The sequence below is a fragment of the Nycticebus coucang genome, chromosome 10 (genome assembly GCF_027406575.1).
Source record: "Nycticebus coucang isolate mNycCou1 chromosome 10, mNycCou1.pri, whole genome shotgun sequence".
NCBI lineage: Eukaryota > Metazoa > Chordata > Mammalia > Primates > Lorisidae > Nycticebus > Nycticebus coucang.
This window is the reverse complement of record NC_069789.1, coordinates 108,895,206-108,919,103: the sequence shown is the minus strand read 5'-3', so window position 1 is coordinate 108,919,103 and position 23,898 is coordinate 108,895,206. Positions and strand designations below refer to the sequence as shown.

The 23,898-nt window shown below is 41.6% G+C and overlaps 1 protein-coding gene across 1 annotated transcript in view; it reads right to left on the bottom strand.

The window, feature by feature from the left end:
• Window positions 1–4,052: 4,052 nt before the first annotated feature.
• NLRP9 (NLR family pyrin domain containing 9) overlaps window positions 4,053–23,898 on the bottom strand; it is a 44,489-nt gene continuing 24,643 nt past the window's right edge. The window contains exons 5-10 of the mRNA XM_053607913.1: window positions 10,835–10,999; window positions 8,801–8,971; window positions 7,404–7,574; window positions 5,291–5,461; window positions 4,756–4,926; window positions 4,053–4,185 (exon numbers count right to left, since the gene is read on the bottom strand). Of these exons, the coding sequence (XP_053463888.1) occupies window positions 4,053–4,185; window positions 4,756–4,926; window positions 5,291–5,461; window positions 7,404–7,574; window positions 8,801–8,971; window positions 10,835–10,999 (982 nt within the window). The remainder of the gene's footprint in view (window positions 4,186–4,755; window positions 4,927–5,290; window positions 5,462–7,403; window positions 7,575–8,800; window positions 8,972–10,834; window positions 11,000–23,898) is intronic.

Genomic DNA, 23,898 nt, shown 5'->3' with positions numbered 1-23,898 from the left:
TTGGAATCACACCCTCTCCCTAGACTCAGCCAGGAAGAAATAGAGCTCCTGAACAGACCAATTTCAAGCACTGAGATCAAAGAAACAACAAAAAAGCTTCCAACCAAAAAATGCCCTGGTCCAGATGGCTTCACTCCAGAATTCTATCAAACCTTCAAGGAAGAGCTTATTCCTGTACTGCAGAAATTATTCCAAAAAATTGAGGAAGAAGGAATCTTCCCCAACACATTCTATGAAGCAAACATCACCCTGATACCAAAACCAGGAAAAGACCCAAACAAAAAGGAGAATTTCAGACCAATCTCACTCATGAACATAGACGCAAAAATTCTCAACAAAATCCTAGCCAATAGATTACAGCTTATCATCAAAAAAGTCATTCATCATGATCAAGTAGGCTTCATCCCAGGGATGCAAGGCTGGTTTAACATACGCAAGTCTATAAACGTTATCCACCATATTAACAGAGGCAAAAATAAAGATCACATGATCCTCTCAATAGATGCAGAAAAAGCATTTGATAAAATCCAGCATCCTTTTCTAATTAGAACACTGAAGAGTATAGGCATAGGTAGCACATTTCTAAAACTGATTGAAGCTATCTATGACAAACCCACAGCCAATATTTTACTGAATGGGGTAAAACTGAAAGCTTTTCCTCTTAAAACTGGAACCAGACAAGGTTGTCCTCTGTCACCTTTACTATTCAACGTAGTGCTGGAAGTTCTAGCCAATACAATTAGGCAAGACAAGGAAATAAAGGGAATCCAAATGGGAGCAGAGGAGGTCAAACTCTCCCTCTTTGCTGACGACATGATCTTATACTTAGAGAACCCCAAAGACTCAACCACAAGACTCCTAGAAGTCATCAAAAAATACAGTAATGTTTCAGGATATAAAATCAATGTCCACAAGTCAGTAGCCTTTGTGTACACCAATAACAGTCAAGATGAGAAGCTAATTAAGGACACAACTCCCTTCACCATAGTCTCAAAGAAAATGAAATACCTAGGAATATACCTAACGAAGGAGGTCAAGGACCTCTATAAAGAAAACTATGAAATCCTCAGAAAGGAAATAGCAGAGGATATTAACAAATGGAAGAACATACCATGCTCATGGATGGGAAGAATCAACATTGTTAAAATGTCTATACTTCCCAAAGCAATCTACCTATTCAATGCCATTCCTATCAAAATACCAACATCGTACTTTCAAGATTTGGAAAAAATTATTCTGCATTTTGTATGGAACCGGAAAAAACCCCGTATAGCTAAGGCAGTTCTCTGTAACAAAAATAAAGCTGGGGGCATCAGCATATCAGATTGTAGTCTGTACTACAAAGCCATAGTGCTCAAGACAGCATGGTACTGGCACAAAAACAGAGACATAGACACTTGGAATCAAATTGAAAACCAAGAAATGAAACTAACATCTTACAACCACCTAATCTTTGATAAACCAAACAAGAACATACCTTGGGGGAAAGACTCCCTATTCAATAAACGGTGTTGGGAGAACTGGATGTCTACATGTAAAAGACTGAAACTGGACCCACACCTTTCCCCACTCACAAAAATTGATTCAAGATGGATAAAGGACTTAAACTTAAGATATGAAACAATAAAAATCCTCCAAGAAAGCATAGGAGAAACACTGGAAGATATTGGCCTGGGGAAAGACTTCATGAAGAAGACTGCCATGGCAATTGCAACAACAACAAAAATAAACAAATGGGACTTCATTAAACTGAAAAGCTTCTGTACAGCTAAGGAGACAATAACCGAAGCAAAGAGACAACCCACACAATGGGAAAGGATATTTGCATATTTTCAATCAGACAAAAGCTTGATAACTAGGATCTATAGAGAACTCAAATTAATCCACATGAAAAAAGCCAACAATCCCTTATATCAATGGGCAAGAGACATGAATAGAACTTTCTCTAAAGACGACAGACGAATGGCTAACAAACACATGAAAAAATGTTCATCATCTCTATATATTAGAGAAATGCAAATCAAAACAACCCTGAGATATCATCTAACCCCAGTGAGAATGGCCCACATCACAAAATCTCAAAACTGCAGATGCTGGCGTGGATGTGGAGAGAAGGGAACACTTTTACACTGCTGGTGGGACTGCAAACTAGTACAACCTTTCTGGAAGGAAGTATGGAGAAACCTCAAAGCACTCAAGCTAGACCTCCCATTTGATCCTGCAATCCCATTACTGGGCATCTACCCAGAAGGAAAGAAATCCTTTTATCATAAGGACACTTGTACTAGACTGTTTATTGAGCTCAATTTACAATCGCCAAAATGTGGAAACAGCCTAAATGCCCACCAACCCAGGAATGGATTAACAAGCTGTGGTATATGTATACCATGGAATACTATTCAGCCATAAAAAAAAATGGAGACTTTACATCCTTCGTATTAACCTGGATGGACGTGGAAGACATTATTCTTGGTAAAGCATCACAAGAATGGAGAAGCATGAATCCTATGTACTCAATTTTGATATGAGGACAATTAATGACATTATGGTTATGGGGGGGGAACAGAAAGAGGGAAGGAGGCAGGTGGGTGGGGCCTCGGTGTGTGTCACACTTTATGGGGGCAAGACATGATTGCAAGAGGGACTTTACCTAACAATTGCAATCAGTGTAACCTGGCTTATTGTACCCTCAAACATAAATAAATAAAAAAAAAAGTCTGCTTTGCCTGTGAGTGTGGCATCAGTTATGAACATATCCCAGGTGCAGACTGAGCCGCATAGTCTGCTCAAGGGGCGAGCTGTTTTGCCTCTTCAGCCAGCCAATTCCCTATCGTTTCCTAGGGTTGGCCCAAGGAATGACCAATGTGGAAATTTCAAATAGGACTGTCCAGAGTGTGCCAAGTAATCTGGTTATGCACAGTTTGTGCTAGGCCCTTTGGTTTTTCTCTGGCCTCCTTTACTGAGAGATAATTGTGAGACACTGCAAGGTGTGGTTTTTACAGAAAATCTGTTAATTGATGAGGGTCCTATTGTTTTCAAAACTTGGGTCCTGGACACAGTTTGAGAAATTGGAAGGGTGTCTTTGCCAGTGTCGTATGCCTGGGACAGCCTTCTCTATGACCCGAGCAACACCAATTGGGAATGCCTAAATATGGACATGGGGAACGTTTCCAACATGAGTGGTAGATTCCCTATTTTTGCAATCCCCCAATTTTTTTCCCTTCTTAAAATTCATGTAATGTTGACCAATGCCTCCCAAGTATCTGAAGAATCTAGGTACTATAATTCCTCGTTTTCAGAGGAATTCAACATTATATTCCCATCTAATAATAATTGCTTTTATATAGTCCAGTTTTGATGTCACTTTTCTATTTTGTGGCAACAACATAATAAAAATTCTGTATCAGGACAGTAAGGTATGAGTAATTATCATAGACAGTAGAGAACCAGGGAATGTGTAATTATGACAGGAAAGTGATTACATTTGAAAAAGACTGAATTTTTCAGAATTCTACTGGAGTGTCATATACTAAAGGATAAGCAGAGATTTGGAAATGCTTATTTTATTAGACCAGGAAACTGATCAAGTATAAATGTGGACAAACTAGAGAGTTTGGGCAGATGGTAGGTCCAGTGACACCCATACAACCCCCGGACACGTGCTAGCATCATTTCCAAATTAGAAGCATCAGAGGATCGTGATTCTTTCAAATGCAAGCTCCTACACACCCAGACACGCATCCATTAAGAAAATAAAGCCATGCTTTTCCAAGTGTTTCCCTTTCCTCTAACATATTTGTTCTTCTTCTAAATATTGCAAAGCACAATGAAAATTCTAAAGATAAGGGCAGATGGGACTGAGACAAAGTCCAATAGCCACGTGTGCTGAACCACGTTCCATAATCACATCGCTAGAACGGTCACAGAGCAGCCCCGAAAGTCACAGCCCCACTGCCCAGACGTGCAATAGCAGGACAGGGTGTGTCCAGAGGAGAAACACCCATCGTGGTCCAGGAAAAGCCCTCCTGAGAAGACTACTTCTGTGTATCCTGTCAGAGGATCATGCCTCTGGCCTTGTATTCCTCGTCCACCCATGGCTGGTGAGAAATGCTCAGGTGGGGAAGCTTTTCTTGCACAGATGTCAGCAGCATCTGAGTTTCCTCATCCAATGCTGATTTTTCCAGCCTGAGAAGACAGAAGTAAAGGTTTTCTTTATCTGTGATTGTCTTGCCTCTCTCCATCCTGCTGCCCACTTCTGTTCTTTCCTAGAAATGCCCAAGAAAATTGTGTGGAATTCGAAGAGAAAGCCCAAATCTTTCCTATAGAGACTGATTGGTAGTGAGAGTCCATCTAAGGCATGTATTGAGAGGTTAAATCAAAACAAGAAATTTGAAGTTGGGTAAAAAATGACAACTTCTGTTCATTGGCTGTTTCTGTGTCCAGGCACAGGTGTGTTGCTCCTTATACAATAAAGAGCAAAGGCAGCCATCATGTTTACAGTGGAGCTTTGGTTCTGCTGGTGCAACTGTGTCTCCCAGGGATGTTTGACAATGTTGGGAGGTGTTGTGATTGTTGGTCATACTGGAGAGAGATGCTGCCGGCAACTGAAGGCTGATCACGGCCAAAGGTGTTGCCTGACATCTGCAGTGCCCAGGACAGGCCTCTACCACAAAATTCAGTTACCTGCTGAGGAGGCTGACAATAGACTAGCCTCACTCCAGAGGCCCCCAGCACCTGGGGAAACACATCACTCACCCAAGCATCTGCAAGGCACAGTCTCGGTGGCTCAGGGAGTCACACAGCACCACTACCCCATCGTGGTCCAGTGTGATCCAGTCAAGATTCAGGCTTTTCAGCGTCTTGCAGATGGTCAGGGCTGAGGCGAGGTCCTCACAGCAGGCACCTGTGAGCTGGCACATTTGCAGCCTGTGGGGGGGGGGGCACAGCAGAGACAGGTGTGGGGTGCCTGCTACACAGGCAGCTGAGTTGGGTGACATTTATCCTGACTGAGGGATGCTACTTAGGAGCTTGTGGACATCATGGACATCAGCCAAGATGCTGCCAAACATCCTACAAGGCACAGAATAGCCCCCAAGGATGGCCAAGAGCCATCAGTCACTGATACCAATAGTGCCAAGACCAAGCACCCCCGGGACAGCATTTTACTCATCAGAACATCTCGGATGGACTTATTTTTATAGACTCCCATCTCTTTGATCCTCTTCAACCTTGGCTTTTCATACCCTGGAAGAAGGGAACTCCTCCCACAAGGACAGAGGTGGATGCTCACCCGAGACACTGCAGTTTGCAGTTAGGATGCTTCAAAGCATCACACAGCTGCTTGACACCAGTGTCTCCAATTCCGTTGTGACCAAGCTTCAGGGTCTTTAGTTTTCCATTGGATATAAGAACAGAAGCTATGTCCTCACAGGAAGCAGAAGTGAGGAAACAACCGGGCAACCTGGGGGGAAACACATACATGCACTGGTGTCTGTATGTGCTCCTCAGGTCCGGTCTTAAACTCTGCTTATTTTCATTCATTCAGAGCAGGAAATGTCCAAGTGCTTCTGAGGTGACAATGAAGGAGCAGCAGCGACTTCTCACTTTCCTGCCTTCCCTACCTACTCCACCTTCTGGGCTCCTGCACTGCCTGGCTCCCGCACCCCCAGGCCTCGCTCTATTATCCTCTCTGGAGGAGGTGCCACTGCACCAGCTATCAGCAGAGCTCCCTCCTCACCGCTGTCAAAGCTAGGTGCAAATATCACCTTTGGGTGAGGCCTCCCCTGATCATTTACATTACATCGTGTCCCCAGTTCCTCTGCACAACTCTCAAGTTCATGATTCTCCATTGTACTGTCCCCTACCAGCATATAGGTGACAGTAATGTGGCAGGAGGACAGGGAACAGGCAGAGGGTGGAATGACAGATAGTAGGTGAGTAACACAAACTAGGTGATAAACGTGTACACACACGCATGTGTCTCATGTATTTGTGTGTATGTCCGTGGCTCTCAGGCAGGTGTGACTTTTGCCCTCCAGGAGACATTTGGTAGTATCTGAAGACATTTTCCGTTTGCCACACTGGGCAAGAGGTGCTACTGGCATCTAGTGGATAGAAAAGAGGGATGCTGTAAACACCCTGCTAAGCCCAGGACAGCTCCCCACGACTGAGAATGATCTGTGCCAAAAGGCTGAGACTAAGAAAGTATGATACAAACACGTAGGCAAGTGTGTACATGCAACCTCACATGCACAAGTGTAGATGACACGCCAGAAGTCTGTGGCAACAGGGATCATGGAGTGTTTCATTCACCAATCTAAATCTTCCACCAGAAGGAAGGAGTGATTTTCAGGCTCTGTCACCTGCTATCACTTATTGAGGGCATTTTAGAATCCTTTCAGTGGCTCACACCTGTAATCCTAGCAGTCTGGGTGGCTAATGAGGGTGGATCCCTTGAGCTCAGGAGTTCAAGACCAGTCTGAGCAAGACCTTGTCTCTACTAAAAATAGAAAAACTTGCTGGGTATGGTGGAAAGTGCCTGTAGTCTCAGCTACTTGGAAGGCTGAGGGAGGATGATCACTTGAACCAAAGAGTTTGAGGTTGCTGTGAGTTATGATGATGCCACGGCACTCTAGACTGGGTGGCAGACGATCTCAAATGAAAAGGAACAAAATGCTTCCATGTGTGTGATTCCAACTGGCCATCTCATTGCTTCATGGGGGTGGGGGGACTCCAGTTATCCTCTCGTTGTACCGGGGGAGGGATGTGTTACCCACACAGGTTCACAAGGCCAGTCTGGGGCACTGTGGATGACACTGCAGGGAGCCTGCTTTATTTCCTGTGTCTTCATGGGTCCCTCAGGCAGGAACCTGGTCACACGCACTGCCCTCATCACTTGTCCTGGGAGCATCACACCTGACACCTCACACAGACACACATTTAGCTTCATTTGCTTGGCAAATGAAGGCAAATTATCTTCCTGTCTTTGTCCTTTCCAGCTGCCATAACAAAACACCCTCTACTGAAACAGGTGACTTACAGACAACAGAAATGAATGCCTTACCACTCCAGGGGCTGGACATCCAAGACCAAGGTGTTGACACATTCAGTGTCTGGTGAGGGCCACATCCTGGCTCGTAGACACAACTGTTTATGGTGTCCATGGGTGGTCAGGGCCAGAGAGTTCTTAGGGCTTCTTTTATTGGGGTTGGAGACTCTACCCGCATGGCCTACTCCCCTCTCTAAGTTTCCTTCCTCCTAATACCACCACCTCAGACTCCATACATAGATTCTGGGCAGGCACAGACATTCAGACCATGGCATGTGTAACCTCCCATCTCCCTCCCAAGATGCTGACATCCAAGAGAGAAGCCCCTTCACTGAAGCCATCACAGCCATCCTACCACAGCTCCTGCAGGCCGCAGTGTAAGTGCTTCAGTGCCTTACACAGAGATGCCACTCCATTGTCTTCCAGAAGGTTGGACCCCAGATCAAGGAGGGACAGAGATTTATTCCGTGAAAGGGCTTTGGAAAGGTATTCACAGGAGGCACAGGTAAGACCGCAGCTCATTAACCTACAAAAAACCACACAACTTCAGCTGGGCACAGTGGCTCACACCTGTAATCCTACCATGCTGGGAAGCTAAGGGGGTGGATTGCTTAAGCTCAGGAGTTCAAGACCAGACTGAGCCAGAGTGGGACCCTGTCTCTTTAAGCTAGCCAGGTGTTGTGGCAGGTACCAATAGTCCCAGCTACTTGGGAGGCTAAGGCAGGAGAATTGCTTGAATCCAGGGGTTTGAGGTTGATGTGAGCTAGGATGCCATAGCACTCTACCCAGGGCACAGAGTGAGACTGTCTCAAAAAAAAAGAAAAGAAAAGAAAAGAAAAAAAAGAAAGAAAAGAAACAAACAAACAAAAAAAGCCCATGTGAGCTTTACGTGGTCTTGTTCTCATGAGGCTACATGGAAGACGTTCAAGCTGTTTCTCACATTCTACAGTCATTCAAGAAAATAAGATTTAAATTTGTAGCAGCTACAGAGATACAGAAGAATGAATGTGGACTACAGTGTCCTAACAGAGTTTCAGATTCCGCTTCCAAGTCAGATCACCTTGGAAAAAAATCACTCATTATTCACATGTGGTGTACTTATGGCTTAATGGAATATACTGCAGAATATCCTATGTAAAACGATTTTTAGATTTCTTCTAGTTTTTTAATTATGTATATTTATATATTTTCAGTATTTTAAAAATGTCTTCATACTTAACAGTTATAGAATATTGTCTTTTCTGGCTACAAAACTCTAAAATTGTACCCTCCCTGAATATTTCCACTTGTATTCTTTGTGCTTTATACCATTTTAAATTATACTGAATTACCACTTTGCATCAAAAACTTTTTTTGAAGCACTGTTAATAAAATAGACCTTTCCATGCAAGTGTCTTGATCTACTTATAAACTTACTTGGAAAAATATTGGGCACATATACTTCCATTTATATTATAAAAAATTGCCCATTTTGTAGAATCCTGGCCAAGGGAACATATTTCAAAACTTTGTGGATTTGATAAAAAATTCTAGAAAAGAACATAGGAAAAGGTCTTCTGGACATTGCCTTAGGCAAAGAATTTATGAATAAGACCTCAAAGCAAATATAGCATTAGCAAAAATAAATAACTGGGCTTAATTAAAATAAAAAGTTTCTGTACACCAGAGGAAATAATCAATGGAGTAAATAGACAACTTACATAATGGGAGAAAATATTCTCCAACCATATACCTGACCCAGGATCAACTTACATCAGCCCTTCCAGGGCGCAGTTTGGGTGCATTAAGGCGTCACTCAGCTCCCTCACTCCTTCGTCCTTCACGGGGTTTTCTACCAAGGAGAGACGTTTCAGCTTGTTGTTGTAGGTAAGGACGCAGGCAATATCTTCACAAGCTTTACTTTGGATGTCGCATTTCCCTATTCTACAAAGGACACACACACCATGAGATGTGGCCAAAAGCTTTCAATGGCTTATGCAAGATTAGCCATCAGCCAATTAGTACCTCTGGTTCTGATCTTTCATTTGCCAACCCACTGTCCACATCCATGGCCTTTTGAAAGTACAGATATATAACTATATTTACTGTCCTTGAGAGATAAACTGTACTTGTCAATCCCTTATGGCTTTACACTGAAATTAGGGACAAATATAAACCTCAAAAATATATGTAAATGAAAGTTCTCAAGTGGGAATGATTTTGCCTTCTGGGACTGACATTGCTGCTTGTCACAATGGAGGATGCAAGGGACCTGTCCATGCATAGGACAGACGGCTATGACAAAAGGCTTTCACATGACAAAAGGCTGCTTATCTGGAACTCAATAAATCTGATTACCTTATTATTTGTCGATAGTGCTGTAAGAGACAGGAAGAGCCACACTGCTTTTCCTGCTTCCACACACTTGGTGTCACATATGTCTGTGACCAGGGGAGGTCCCCCAGCCCCACTGCCACAATAAGCACTTCTTCAGTGGACAAGTGGGTGTTCTAAAATGTCACTCAATCCTGACTCTGTTTAGCTGAATTTAGAGTCAGATCCACAAAGTGGGTGCTCAGTCCCCAAGGACAACCCTTCCCTGAAGACACTAGCCTCAAGCCCTGGGCTTTTCTGTCTGTGCTTTTGACCAACTGACCATCTGACCATAGCTGGAAGTTCCCACAACTCCCTTCTAACATTTGACTAATTTGTTAGAATGGGTCTCAGATCCCAGGAAAACAATTACATTTAATAAAGTATGTGATAAAGGATACATGTGAGCTGCCAGACGTATAGGAAAAGGTCTGGAAGGGCCCTGGGGCAGGAGCTCCTATCCGTGTGGACTTGGGCTGTGCTGTGTGGATATGTTTGCAAAATTGGAAGCTCTCTGAAATCCACTTTTAGGATATTTATGGGGGCCTCCTCACAAAGGCATCATTGATTATTAAGTCCATTTCTGGTGACCAGCCCCTGTCTAGGAGTCCCCATAAAAGAGTCTCCTCACAAGAATAAAAGATGTTCCTATCACCCAAGAAATTTTGAGGGACTAGGAGCTCTGTGGCAAGAACCAGGAATGTAGATGTGTGTGTATAGATATATATGTGTGTATATGTGTATATATTTATCTATATCTGTATCTATATATTATATTCTAAATCACAATGTCACCAGGGCCAAGGCTGTTAAACCCTGCTCTGAGCTTCCATGCAGTTTAAAAATGGCAGGTCATTGGTCCCCTGTCAATTTCTTCAACACTGTCACACAATGTCCTAATATAATTTACCGTTGAACAAGGGTTTGAACCACATGGTCCACTTATGCGTGGATTTCCTTCTACCTTTGCCACCCTGGAGAGAGCAATTCCAACTCCCCCTCTTCCTCCTCAGCCTACTCAGTGTGAAGATGATGCGAGTGAAGACTTATGGTGATCTACTTAATGAATAATATAGTCTTTCTTCCTTAGGATTTTCCTAATAACATCTTCTTTTATCTAGCTTTTTTTTTGAGACAGAGTCTTACTCTGTTATCCTGGGTAGAGTGCTATAGTATCATAGCTCATAGCAACCTTAAACTCCTGGCCCTTATCTAGCTTACTTTATTGCAAGAATACAGTGTATAATGCATACAGTGTACAAAATATGTGTTAATATGTGCTCATGTTTTGGGAAGGCTTCCAGTCAACAATAGGCTATTAGTATTAATGACAGTTTTTAGGAAGCCAAAGGTCATATATGGATTCACTGCCACATGGGAGGAGGGGTTGGTCCCCCAACCCCCTCATTGTTCAAGGACAACTCAGAGACTCACATCAGCTCCTCCACACTGCAGGTTGGGTCCTTCAGCATCTCACACAGGTGCTGCACATCAGTAAGGGAGAGGCTGGTGCCATACAGGTTCAGGTGTTTCAGGTGTGGGTTATGAATGGCCTTAAAGAAGTTTGAATAATTTCCATTGTGAGATATAAAAGTAAAACTGCAAAAGACAATGAAATTGAGCGGGTCACACAATAAGATCCCAGTGTAAATACAGCACGTCTCATAATGATTCTTCCTGCTCTAAATGTTTCACCTCATTTCACTGTTTTTGGAATTCTGGCTGTTTCTGCTTATAAATTCTTTCTTACTGAGATCTTCAGATGCCAGAAAGGCACAGAGGTTCAAACTACTTAGGCTTCTCCCTCCACTTCTGCACAGCACTACATTCATCATAAAGAAAATGAGCCTGACCCAGGAAGCAGGGATAACCATGTATATACCTCTCTGTGCTCTGAAATTAATGCCTCACAGACAGGTACAACAGAGAAGCAGGTATTTGAATTAATGCTTCAAGCAAAACCGTGTTCCCCAAGGAAACAGTTTTCTTTTTTCTTTTTCTTTTAAAGGAGATACTATGTAGTAGCTAAATACTCAGGCTCTAGGGTTAAAGAAAACTGCATAAAAATTTTTGCCTTTCTCTTTGTTAATTTGGGCTAATAACCTTACTGCTTCATGTTCCGGAACAAATAGATAGGGTCACAATGATTAAGAAATTAATAATATTTATTGTAAGGCCTAGAACATGGTCAAGTCATATTGGCTGTGAAAGGAGTCAAGATGGCTGAATAGAAGCAGCTTTCACCAGAAGCTCTGTCCAAAGGGAGAGATATTAGACAGAAGTGGTCTCAAGGTGGGGAACTGAGCATAGAAAGAAGATAGAGATGTACATCATCTCTGCTGAGATAAGCTGCAAGTCAAAGAAAGAGGAAGAAAGACAACCAAGACCAGGTATGGAAGCCCACTGCCAATAGGACAGGAGATCCCCAAGTGGGAGGCCTGCCAAGGTCTATCTTCAAGCGAGCAGGGAATAAAGGACCTCCCACATTACCCCATGGGAGAGAGCCACTAAACCCTGGTGCTCCTCCTCCAGGGAGGTCCCACCTCTGATCCTAGTTGTCATTCTGCCTGGCACAAAAGTGAATATTTTATCTACAATTCTGAACACACAGGTCACCCTTCCCCCATCCTGCCTGCCTGAAGGTCTGCCCCCTGCAGAGCCTGTAGTGTTTGGCATATTTGCTGAGAGACCCAATTATTTTATGGGCCACTGGACAGCAGCGCAGAAACAGTGGCTCATGTAGAAGTGAGGGTGTGGGGAAAGAGGGACATGCACGGAGATGAAGTTCAGGCTGAATTAATGGTGGCACGGAGTTGACGACACCACAGTTCTGACTTTGGCAGACTTTCCTGACCCTCTTGCCCACCAAAGGAGAAGAGGCTCCAGACCCTCGGGATTGCACAGACATATCTGCCTATGGATTTCTACTTTCTGTACACTTTGAGACGCTTTAAACTTTTCATGTGAGCAGTATTTGTACTGCCTGGGACAGTCTTGATTAGAACTTTTGACCTGGAGACTCTCTGAGGTTGAGTGGCAGTGGGTTTGTAGTGGAGAGGGACAGATTCTCCTCCTCCAGCTGTCACCATTGGGGGTGGGGTGGGAGGGAGGGTAGGGTGATACAAGTGTTTGTATTTTTCCGCAGCTGAGATTCCAGCCTAATACCATGACTTATTAGGATTGGGTAGAGGCAGAATGACATCAGCCAGCTTGTGTTATCTCACCAAGCCAGCCCTCAGAATCACTGGCTGCAGCTCTGAAAAGGACCCTTGCAAGGCTGTAGGGCAATGGTTCTCAACATGTGGGAACTGTATTAAAGGGCTGTGGCATCAGGAAGGTTGAGAACCACTGATGTAGGGGAAAAGACACAATTGCAAGCCCCAGCTCCTTGGTGAAGGGCTGGTTAGCTCCAGTTCCTGGGGCCTCAATCCAGTCTCACCCCATCAGTTCTAACTGCCAAATAGTGGAAAATACTCATGGGGTGGAACCAGCAGAAGAACTGTCACAACATGAAAAAGAGAGCAGATCAACTTTCCTAAAGGATTTCAAAGGAGATACAACAGAAAATACCATCTATAGAGAAATTGCTGAAATGTCAGAAATAGAATATGGATGGTAAATAAGATGAACAGAATGGAGGAAAAGATGGAAATAGAAATCCAAAAAGTAGTTCAAAAGTTGTCTCAAAAAATTATTGCCAGCATCCTGCCCCGGGGGACAGGGTCCATTAAGACCTTGGATCTGGTGACAACCAACTGAAAAAATATAAATTTAGAAACAACTAGAGAAAAAGAGACAAGACACACAGAATTGAATTTTCAAAAATGGGAGCGCAGGGGACATCCACCCATTTGTGAGGTTCTGATAGTGGCCCTGAGTGTCAGTTCCACTCAGCTTTTATTAAAGGCTATTTGCTCATCAGCTCAGAGGGTAAGTTGAGGAAGGGAACAAAGACACCAGAGGTTTCTCTGAGCAAGCATATCATCTCCTATTGTTCCTATAATCATTAACTTTAAGGGCCTGAGCAGTCTTGAGAAATCCAGAGTTTGAGCCTTGTGTGGAGGCAGCCTCCTGACTATGGGCAAACACACAGATCCCTAGAGAGGTGTTAGTCTCTGTTAGTTCACTGTGGAGTAAAATGCCACTTGTGTCAGCCTTCTCTGAAGAATTGGTTGGAGAGAGGAATTTTCCTCTCATCACCACCACAGAGGGCTTTCCCTTGTGATAAGGGATATAAGCCCTCTTAGCCATATTTAAGGGCTTGAGCTGTTCCCTTAATTTCTGCCCCAGCCAATTACAAAATCTCCATAATGGGTATTTGCTTTGACTGTTAACTGGGCAAGGGATTGCCTAATTAATATTTCTTGCTAGGCCTTACACACAGCTTCTTCTGTGGCCACTGTTCCTTCAGAGTGCTTACAAACCCAGCAGGAGTGGTGATGCAAACTGTATCCCCAGCAGCTCTGAAAGGGACCCTCGTAAGGCTGATTCCTTCCCAACAGGCCAGATTTCCAGGAAAAGCAGGAAACACTCAGATAAGAAATTTTGCAGCAGTTGGTTTAAAGATAGACTAGCTGACTTTCCTTTGTTCTGCTTCATTCAGCTTACTTTTTAATTTTCCCCTTTGTCTGGGAATGTTTTCCCTTGCCAAGAATGGGGTCTTTGGTCCCCATTCTGTCTGCAATTATGAATTCAAAGACAAAGTCACCAAGAGTAAGGACATATTGAGAAAAGACATAGCAGAACTTAAGGAATTGAAAAAGATATTCAAGGAGCTTTGAAATACAGTGGAGACCCTCAGTAATAGAGTTGAGCAGGAAGAAGACAGGATCTCAGAAATTGAAGAGAAGGCTTTTGAACTATCCCAAGTGTTCAAAGAGGCAGAGAAAAGGAGAATAAAAACAGAACATTCCCTGAGAGAGTTATGGGATCATTCCAAAAGATCAAACATCTCAATTATAGCAGTTCCTGAAGGAGAAGAGGGTGGGCCTAAAGGCACAGATGCTCTACTCCAAGGTGTTATGGTAGAAGATTTCCCAAACATTGCAAGAGATACACAAATTCATATAGTAGATAGGTTCAGAACCCCAGCATGACTCAATCTAAATAAAGCATCTCCTAGACACATTGTAATTAACAAAAGGAGTGATTAAATAGACTGGACCATTCCTGGTGGGGAATATTGGTGTGGGCTGGCAGTTCGGGCTGTGTGGTGAACTTGCGGGTGGCTGACTCAAAAGTCCAGATTCAAAGTGAGACTCTGAGCCACAAAAACTGAGGATAAGGTCTCCATGCTACAGCTGCAGGAGCCGGCAGCAGCTAAAGCTGGCGACAGCCAGCACCCTCCCCCACAGCCGATCGCAGTTGCCAGTTTACAGGAGAACATGGGAGCAGAGTGGAAAGATTTGTGAAGTATGGATTCCTGCACTGAGTTGGGAGGTCGGATAGGAGTGCTGTCTGGAACAGAGCAGCTGAGGTTGGACAATAATTAGGTAATAAACTTTTAAGGATACTCCAAAATGGCAACCCGCCAGGTAGGGTGTTTACTGGGTTAACAGTGTAAACTATGAACCAGGTATAAGTCTGGGAACCACTCACAGCGCCACCTGGTGTCCAGAAAGTATATTGTATTATAAATATATTACTACGAAAGTTGATCCCTACGTCATACATATAGATGTATATTTCTACATATATAAAAGAATATTTTTGTGGATGGTGCCTTTTTTTCTTTTCCTCATAATTTTCTTGGAGGATCTATTGTGAATTTATTATTATTATTTTTTATATATTTTTTTATTTTTCTATTTTTAATTTTTTCCTTCTTTTTTTAACGTTTTTATGAACACCACGTTTTTTCTTTTACTACTCTCCCTTCCTCTTCTTCCCTTCTTATGGTTTCTGAGAGTGCTTACATCAGATTTTTAGAGTTTTTTGTTCGTTTTGTTTGTTTTTTACCCCTTTTCCCCAATTATTTTATGATTATCATTATTTTTATTGTAGTTGTTTTTTGTTGTTTGTATGTCTATGTGTTTCTGATTCTTTGTGCATCTGTGGGCTTGTGTGTCTGGTAGCCTTTTTATCTGTTTACTTGCTCATTTGGTCTCAATGAGTTTGGTGTTTTGCTAAATCCTTGGGTTGGCTATTTTCACTAACTCCAATTTTCACATTCAACAAGAACAAGGCATAATGGGGGACAAGGGCTGATTGGAGCCAGCTCTCAATAGAAGCCCCAGTCTGGAAGGAGAGATAATGACCAGAAAGAACCCAGCAAAACTGCAGGAGGAGACCCAAAGTGAGAGATGAGATAGATAATTGCTCGTCTTCCTTGCTGAGGCAAGCTTCAACTCCAAAGAAACTATTTTCAGAGGCAGAGACAAGATGTCTGACTGAAGCCAGCTTTCCACAGAGGCTCCCATCCAGAAGGAGAGTTAAAGGACGGAAATTTAGCAAGTAACCTGGTGGATTAGAGCTGCACCAAGAAAGAAGGTTGAAGAATGCACATCAAACACTCTGAGATGAGCTGCGACCCCAAGGATACAAACAAAAGGTACAAAATCCATCACCAAGTGGACAGGAGTCCCCTCCCCCATGAGAATGGCTCGGAGTGCCCCACAAACAAATGAGCAGAGTTCAAAGTTCCTCCCACTACACTTCACGGGAAAGACGCTCTACAAACTGGACCTACCTCCCATACTAGGGTGCTATGGCATTCTCCTGCCAGGCATAAAACTGTATATATTCTCTACCTGCAACTCTGAGTACCCAGCACTCCCCTCCACTCTCACTCTGATGCAGGAGTACAGATTCTTGTGTGATTTCTCAAAGGGTGTGGACAGGGACTGGACTGCAGCTGGTCAGTGTTGATTCTGTGGCCCGGGAATGAAGAGAGGATGGTTGGCTGAGAGTGAATCATGCCAGAACAGCAGTGCCCCAAGGTGCAGAGTAGCCATTTTTGGCAACAATAGGGCTTACCCCCGGATATTCCGAAGCTACAACCCTTGTCTCTCTGGACAACCAGAGGAGGCCAGGCATCTTCTCAGATGGCAACCACCGCAGAACAGATCTGGGACTGAAACACAGGCCCCATGAGTACAGGGTTTACCTGAGGTGGTACCGGCCTGGGTGGAGTGTGAGGACTAGAAAACACATGTGTAGAGCTGGGAAATTCCAAGAGAGGGGCTGACCCACAGGACTGCTTTACTGAACCTAAGACACACCCAGCCCTCAGGGGATCGTCAGCCTATAGACAAAGGCAGGCAGGAGGCTAGAGCTGATAGCTAACCATGCTGTGAATACAAACCTGCAGGTGTAAAGACAGGGCCAGAGGCATAGGTTCTGAGAACTCAAAACAGCTTCTTTTCTGCAGGGGAATTTAGCAGGGGCAGAAACAAATTCCCACAAAGTTGTTCACTTCTGTCAGTAATATCAATCAGGGGTGGGGCTGGAACTGGGTGAACACCCCCCAGCCTCCATCAAGTGCCTGAGGTTGTCAGGCCTCACCTCTCCATGCTGGATAGAGGTAGAGAGCAGTGGCCTGGCTGAGCAGACATATATTTCCTTGTGATTCAGGCAGGTGCAAACCCCTGGAGTATCTGCTCACTGGAGGCAACTGGGTCACACCCCTGTGGGGCTATCAGTGACTGGATCTGACAGAGGTGTCAGGTGGGGAAGGAGGCATCAACCTTCCCAGAGTACTCTATTTGCTGGGTAGGTCCTCCTGACTCCACGGACCACCGGAGTAAGTCATATTTGAGTTGTCAACAGACTCCTGTGATCCGGTTGCCAGAGACCTTTTAAAATCTCCCACCTGAGACAGGTGCTGACTAAGACAATTGATTTGGACCTTGTGAACTGAACCAATTACCCGAGGACGATTCAAGTGGTGCCCTGGGTGTGTGGTTATAGGAAGGTTTGATTTTTCTGTTCCAATTGTTGCCTGTGGGGGGCGGGATGACTTAACTGCTGTTATTTCTCCACAGCTGAGACTTCAACCCAGAGAAACTGTTTCACTAGGGTCGAACAGAGACCAGCTGAAAACAAGACAGAACCATTTAGCCCCACCACACAAAACAGGTCCCGAGTTTCTCAGGCCATAGCACTGTACAGGTCCTCAACAAAGCTCCAGGGGAAAAATCAAATGGTGTAAAACAATCATGGGGTGGAATCAGAAGAAAAACTCTGGTAACATGAATAACCAGAATAGATCAACCCCCCCACCCCCCAGGAAAGATATGGCAGATGTAACTGAAGATCCCATTCATAAACAGCTGGTCGAGATGTCAGAAATCATATTCAGAATTTGGATCGCAAACAAGATTAATAGAATGGAGGAAAATTTGGAATTAGAAATTTGAGCAGCAAATCAAAAGTCGGAATTAGAAATTCAAGGAGAAATTCAAAAGTTGTCTCAAGAATTTCACAAATTTAAAGACAAAACCATGAAAGATTTTGACGCACTGAAGCAAGAATTTGCAGCCCTCAAAGATCTGAAAAATATAGTAGAATCCCTCAGTAACAGAGTGGAGCAAGCAGAAGAAAGGATCTCTGACATTGAAGACAAAGCCTTTGAACGCTCCCAAACTCTCAAAAGGAAGAGAAATGGAGAGCAAAAATGGATCATTCTCTCAGACAGCTCAGAAGAAGGCTAATATCTGCCTCATTGGAATCCCTGAAAGTGATGAAGTGGACTCTCAAGGCACAGAGGCCCTTCTCCATGAAATTATGAAAGAGAATTTTCCAGACATGCCAAGAGATTCTGAAATTCATATAGCAGACAGTTTCAGAAGCCCAGCACAACTCAATGCAAATAAGACATCCCCCGGCCATATCATAATTAACTTCACCAAAGTTAATATGAAGGAGAAAATTCTGAAAGCAGCCAGATGTAAGAAATACATTACCTACAAAGGGAAGAATATTAGAATGACTTCAGATCTCTCTGCTGAAACTTTTCAAGCTAGAAGAGGGTGGTCATCGACTATTAATCTCCTAAAGCAAAATAACTTTCAACCCCAGATCCTGTATCCAGCTAAACTGAGTTTCATTAATGTTGGAGAAATTAAATACTTTAATGACATTCATATGTTGAAGAAATTTGCCATAAGCAAACCAGCTCTTCAGGATATTCTCAGACCTATCCTCCATAATGATCAGCCCAATCCTCTACCACAAAAGTAAACTCACTCAGAAACTTTTGATCAAACTCCAACTTCCACAGTGGCAAAAAAATTAAAAATGTCCACTGGACTTTCGAAAAACTCAATACCCAAAATTTTACCAGACTTATCAATATTCTCCATTAATGTGTACAGCTTAAACTGTCCTCTAAAAAGGCACAGGTTAGCTGACTGGATATAAAAACTCAGGCCAGGTATTTGCTACATACAAGAGTCATATCTTACCTTAAAAGATAAATATAGACTCAGGGTAAAAGGATGGTCGTCCATATTTCAGGCAAATGGTAATCAGAAAAAAGCAGGTGTTGCAATTCTATTTGCAGACACAATAGGCTTTAAAATAACAAAAGTAAGGAAGGATAAGAATGGTCGCTTCATATTTGTTAAGGGTAATACTCAATATGATGAGATTTCAATTATTAATATCTATGCACCCAACCAGAATGCACCTCAATTTATAAGAGAAACTCTAACAGACATGAGCAACTTGATTTCCTCTAGCTCCATAATAGTTGGAGATTTCAACACTCCTTTGGCAGTGTTGCATAGATCATCTAATAAGAAGCTGAGCAAATTAATTATAGATTTAAACCTAACCATCCAAAATTTGGATTTAGCAGACATCTATAGGACATTTCATCTCAACAAAACTGAATACACATACTTCTCATCAGCCCACGAAACATCTCCAAAGTCAATCAGATTTTAGGTCACAAGTCTAACCTTAGTAAATTTAGAGAAATAGAAATTATTCCTTGCATCTTCTTGGACCACCATGGAATAAAATTTGAACTCAGTAACAACAGGAATCTGCATACTCATACAAAAACATAGAAGTTAAATAACCTTATGCTGAATGATAGCTGGGTAAGAGATGAGATTAAGAAGGCAATTAAGAAATTGCCAAATTTCTGGAACAAAATGACAATGAAGACAGGAATTATCAGAACCTCTGGGATACTGCAAAGGCATTCCTAAGAGGGAAATTTATAGCACTGCAAGCCTTCCTCAAGAGAGGAAGTTAACAACTTAATGGGAAATCTGAAGCAACTGGATAAGGAAGAACATGACAAGCCCAAACCCAGTAGAAGAAAAGAAATAACCAAAATTAGAGCAGAATCAAATGAAATCAAAAACAAAAGAATTATGGAACAGATCAATAAATCAAAAAGTTGGTTTTGAAAAGGTCAATAAAATAGATAAACCTTTGGCTAACCTAACCAGGAAAAAAAGAGTAAAATCTCTAATGTCATTAATGAGAAACGACAAAGACAAAAAAACAACAGATTCCTCAGAAATTCAAAAAATCCTTAATGAATATTACAAGAAACTTTTTCTCAGAAATATGAAAATCTGAAGGAAATTGACCATTACTCGGAAGCACGTCACCTTCTAAGACTTAGCCACAATCAAGTGGAAATGATGAACAGGCCAATATCAAGTTCTGAAATAGCATAAACCATTCAAAATCTCCCTAAAAAGAAAAGCCCAGGAGCAGATGGCTTCACATCAGAATTCTACCAAACCTTTAAAGAGGAACTAGTACCTGTATTACTCAACCTGTTCCAAAATATAGAAAAAGAAGGAAGACTACCCAACACATTCTATGAAGCAAACATCACCCTGAGCCCCAAACCAGGAAAAGACTCAACAAGGAAAGAAAATTATAAACGGTATGTGAAGCTAATGAATGATGCCCCATGATTATATCAATGTACACAGCTATGATTTAAGAAAAAAAAATTATAGACTAATATCACTAATGAATATAGATGCAAAAATATTCAACAAGATGCTAACAAACCAAATCCAGCAACACATCAAACAAATTATACATCATGACCAAGTCGGTTTTACCCCAGGGTCTCAAGGCTGGTTCAATATACGTAAATTTATAAGTATAATTCAGCACATAAACAAATTAAAAACGAAAGACCATATGATTCTCTCAATTGATGCAGAAAAAGCTTTTGATAATATCCAGCATCCCTTCATGATCAGAACACTTATGAAAATTGGTATAGAAGGGATATTTCTTATTCTGATAGAGGCCATCTACAGCAAACCCACAGCCAATATCATATTGAATGGAGTTAAACTGAAATCATTTCCACTCAGATCAGGAACCAGACAAGGCTGCCCATTGTCTCCACTGCTCTTTAACATTGTAATGGAAGTTTTAGCCACCGCAATTAGGGAAGAAAAGGCAATCAAGGTTATCCATATAGGGTCAGAAGAGATCAAACTTTCGCTCTTTGCAGATGATATGATTGTATATCTGGAAAACACCAGGGATTGTACTACAAAACTCTTAGAAGTGATCAAGGAATACAGTAGCATCTAAGGTTACAAAATCAACATTCATAAATCGGTAGCCTTTATATATACCAACAATAGTTAAGCTGAAAAAACAGTTAAGGACTCTATTCCATTCACAGTAGTGCCAAAGAAGATGAAATATTTGGGAGTTTATCTAACAAAGGATGTGAAAGATCTCTATAAAGGGAACTATGAAACTCTAAGAAAAAAAATAGCTGAAAATGTTAACAAATGGAAAAACATACCATGCTCATGGCTGGGAAGAATCAACATTGTTAAAATGTCCATACTACCCAAAGCAATATACAATTTTAATGCAATTTCTATTAAAGCTCCACTTCATACTTTAAAGATCTTGAAAAAATAATACTTTGTTTTATATGGAATCAGAAAAAAACTCAAATAGCCAAGACTTTACTCAAAAATAAAAACAAAGCAGGAGAAATCACACTACCGGATCTCAGACATATACTATAAATCGATATTGATCAAAACAGCATGGTACTGGCACAAAAACAGAGAAGTAGATGTCTGGAACAGAATAGAGAACCAAGAGATGAGTCCAGCTACTTACCATTATTTGATCTTTGACAAGCCAATTAAAAACATTCAGTGGGGAAAAGATTCCCTATTTAACAAATGGTGCTGGGTGAACTGGCTGGCAACATGTAGAAGACTGAAACTGGACCCACACCTTTCACCATTAACTAAGATAAACTCTCACTGGATAAAAGATTTAAACTTAAGACATGAAACTATAAAAATAGTAGAAGAGAGTGCAGGGAAAATTCTTGAAGAAATTGGTCTGGGTGAATAAGTTATGACGAAGACTCCCTGGGCAATTGAAGCAGCTTCAAAAATACACTACTGGGACCTGATCAAACTAAAAAGCTTCTGCACAGCCAAGAACAAAGTAAAGGAAGCAGACAGTCCTCAGAATGAGAGAAGATATTTGCAGGTTATGTATCTGGCAATTAATAGCCAGAATCCGCAGAGAACTCAACATATTAGCAAGAAAAGAACAAGTGATCCCATCTCAGGGCAAAGGATTTGAAGAGAAACTTATCTGAAGAAGACAGGCACATGGTCTACAGACATGATAAAAAATGCTCATCATCCTTAATCATCAGAGAAATGCAAATCAAAACTACTTTGAGATATCATCTAACTCCTGTAAGATTAGCCCATAGCACAAAATCCCAAGACCAGAGATGTTGGCATCGACATGGCGAAAAGGAAACATTTCTACACTGCTGGTGGAATGCAAATTAATACATTCCTTTTGGAAAGATGTTTGGAGAACACTTAGAGATCTAAAAATAGATCTGCCATTCAATCCTATAATTCCTCCACTAGGTATATACCCAGAAGACCAAAAATCACATTGTAACAAAGATAATTGTACCAGAATGTTCATTGCAACCCAATTCATAATTGCTAAGTCATGGAAAAATCCCAAGTGCCCATCAATCCATGAATGGATTAATAAATTGTGGTATATGTATACCATGGAATATTATGCAGCCTGAAAGAAAGATGGAGACTTTACCTCTTTCATGTTTACATGGATGGAGCTGGAACATATTCGTCTTAGTAAAGTATCTCAAGAATGAAAGAAAAAGTATCCAATATACTCAGCCCTACTATTAAACTAAGTTATGGCTTTCATATGAAAGCTATAACCCAGTTATAACCTAAGAATATGGGGAAGGGGGAGAAGGAGAGGAGGGAGGGGGGAGGATCAGCAGAGGGAGGGTGATTGGAGGGATTACACCTAGAGTGCATCTTAGAAGGGTACATGTGAAACTTAGTAAATGTAGAATATAAATGTCTTAACGCAATAACTAAGAAAATTCCAGGAAGGCTATGTTAACCAGTGTGATGAAAATGTGTCAAACTGTTTATAAAACTAGTGTATGGTGCCCCATGATCGCATTAATGTACACAGCTATGATTTAACAATAATAAAAAAGAAATTAAGAATACAAATTACAAATGGCTTTCAAATTCCAGAGAAATCAAAGAGAGAGAAAAAAATACATGTTTCAGGGCGGTGCCTGTGGCTTAGTGAGTAGGGCGCTGGCCCCATATGCTGAGGGTGGCGGGTTCAAACCCGGCCCCGGCCAAACTGCAACAAAAAAATAGCCGGGCGTTGTGGCGGGCCCCTGTAGTCCCAGCTGCTCAGGAGGCTGAGGCAAGAGAATGGCATAAGCCCAAGAGTTAGAGGTTGCTGTGAGCCGTGTGATGCCACGGCACTCTACCCGAGGGCGGTACAGTGAGACTCTGTCTCTACAAAAAAATAAATAAATAAATACATGTTTCAAATTCTGCTCATAAGTACATACATTGCTTGAAAAGCTACAAATTGCTCAAAAGACAGAAAATGATTTTCTTGACTTCTTAAAAATAACATAGAAAGAATCAACAATATTTCAAACAAAAAGCCATAACAAACTAGCCCAGTTCCATGTAAATGATTTCTGTTCTGTTTGAAGTTAGGTTAGCAATACTCATAGACTTTGTTAACTTTCCAATGAAAGTTTTAAAAGTCTACTTTTAGTCTGAAGGTACTCAATTTCCAAAGACACGAGGAATTTGAATTTGAGAGAATTCATTAACCTCTCTTAATATTTCTTTTCTTTTTTGGGACAAACTTTGGACTCAGTTACAAAAAACACTTTCCTTTTTTTTTTTTTGAAATGAATTAAAATTATTACCAACAATATGTTAAGACAGACCAATGCTTCATAGGTGAGGACAGACCAATGCTTTATAATATTGGAACATATATATATATATATATAAAACCATAATCCATAAAAAATTAATCACCATTTCATATTTGACAGTGTTTCCTATACATTTTTAATAAATCAAATAAATTTGTTTTTTTCTTAGGTTTTCAATGGTCTTAATATTTCAAAAACACCAAATTTAGAGTTTTGATTTTATAAGTTTTGTCATATATCAAAGGCTTAAAACTTTCGTTTAAACAAAATT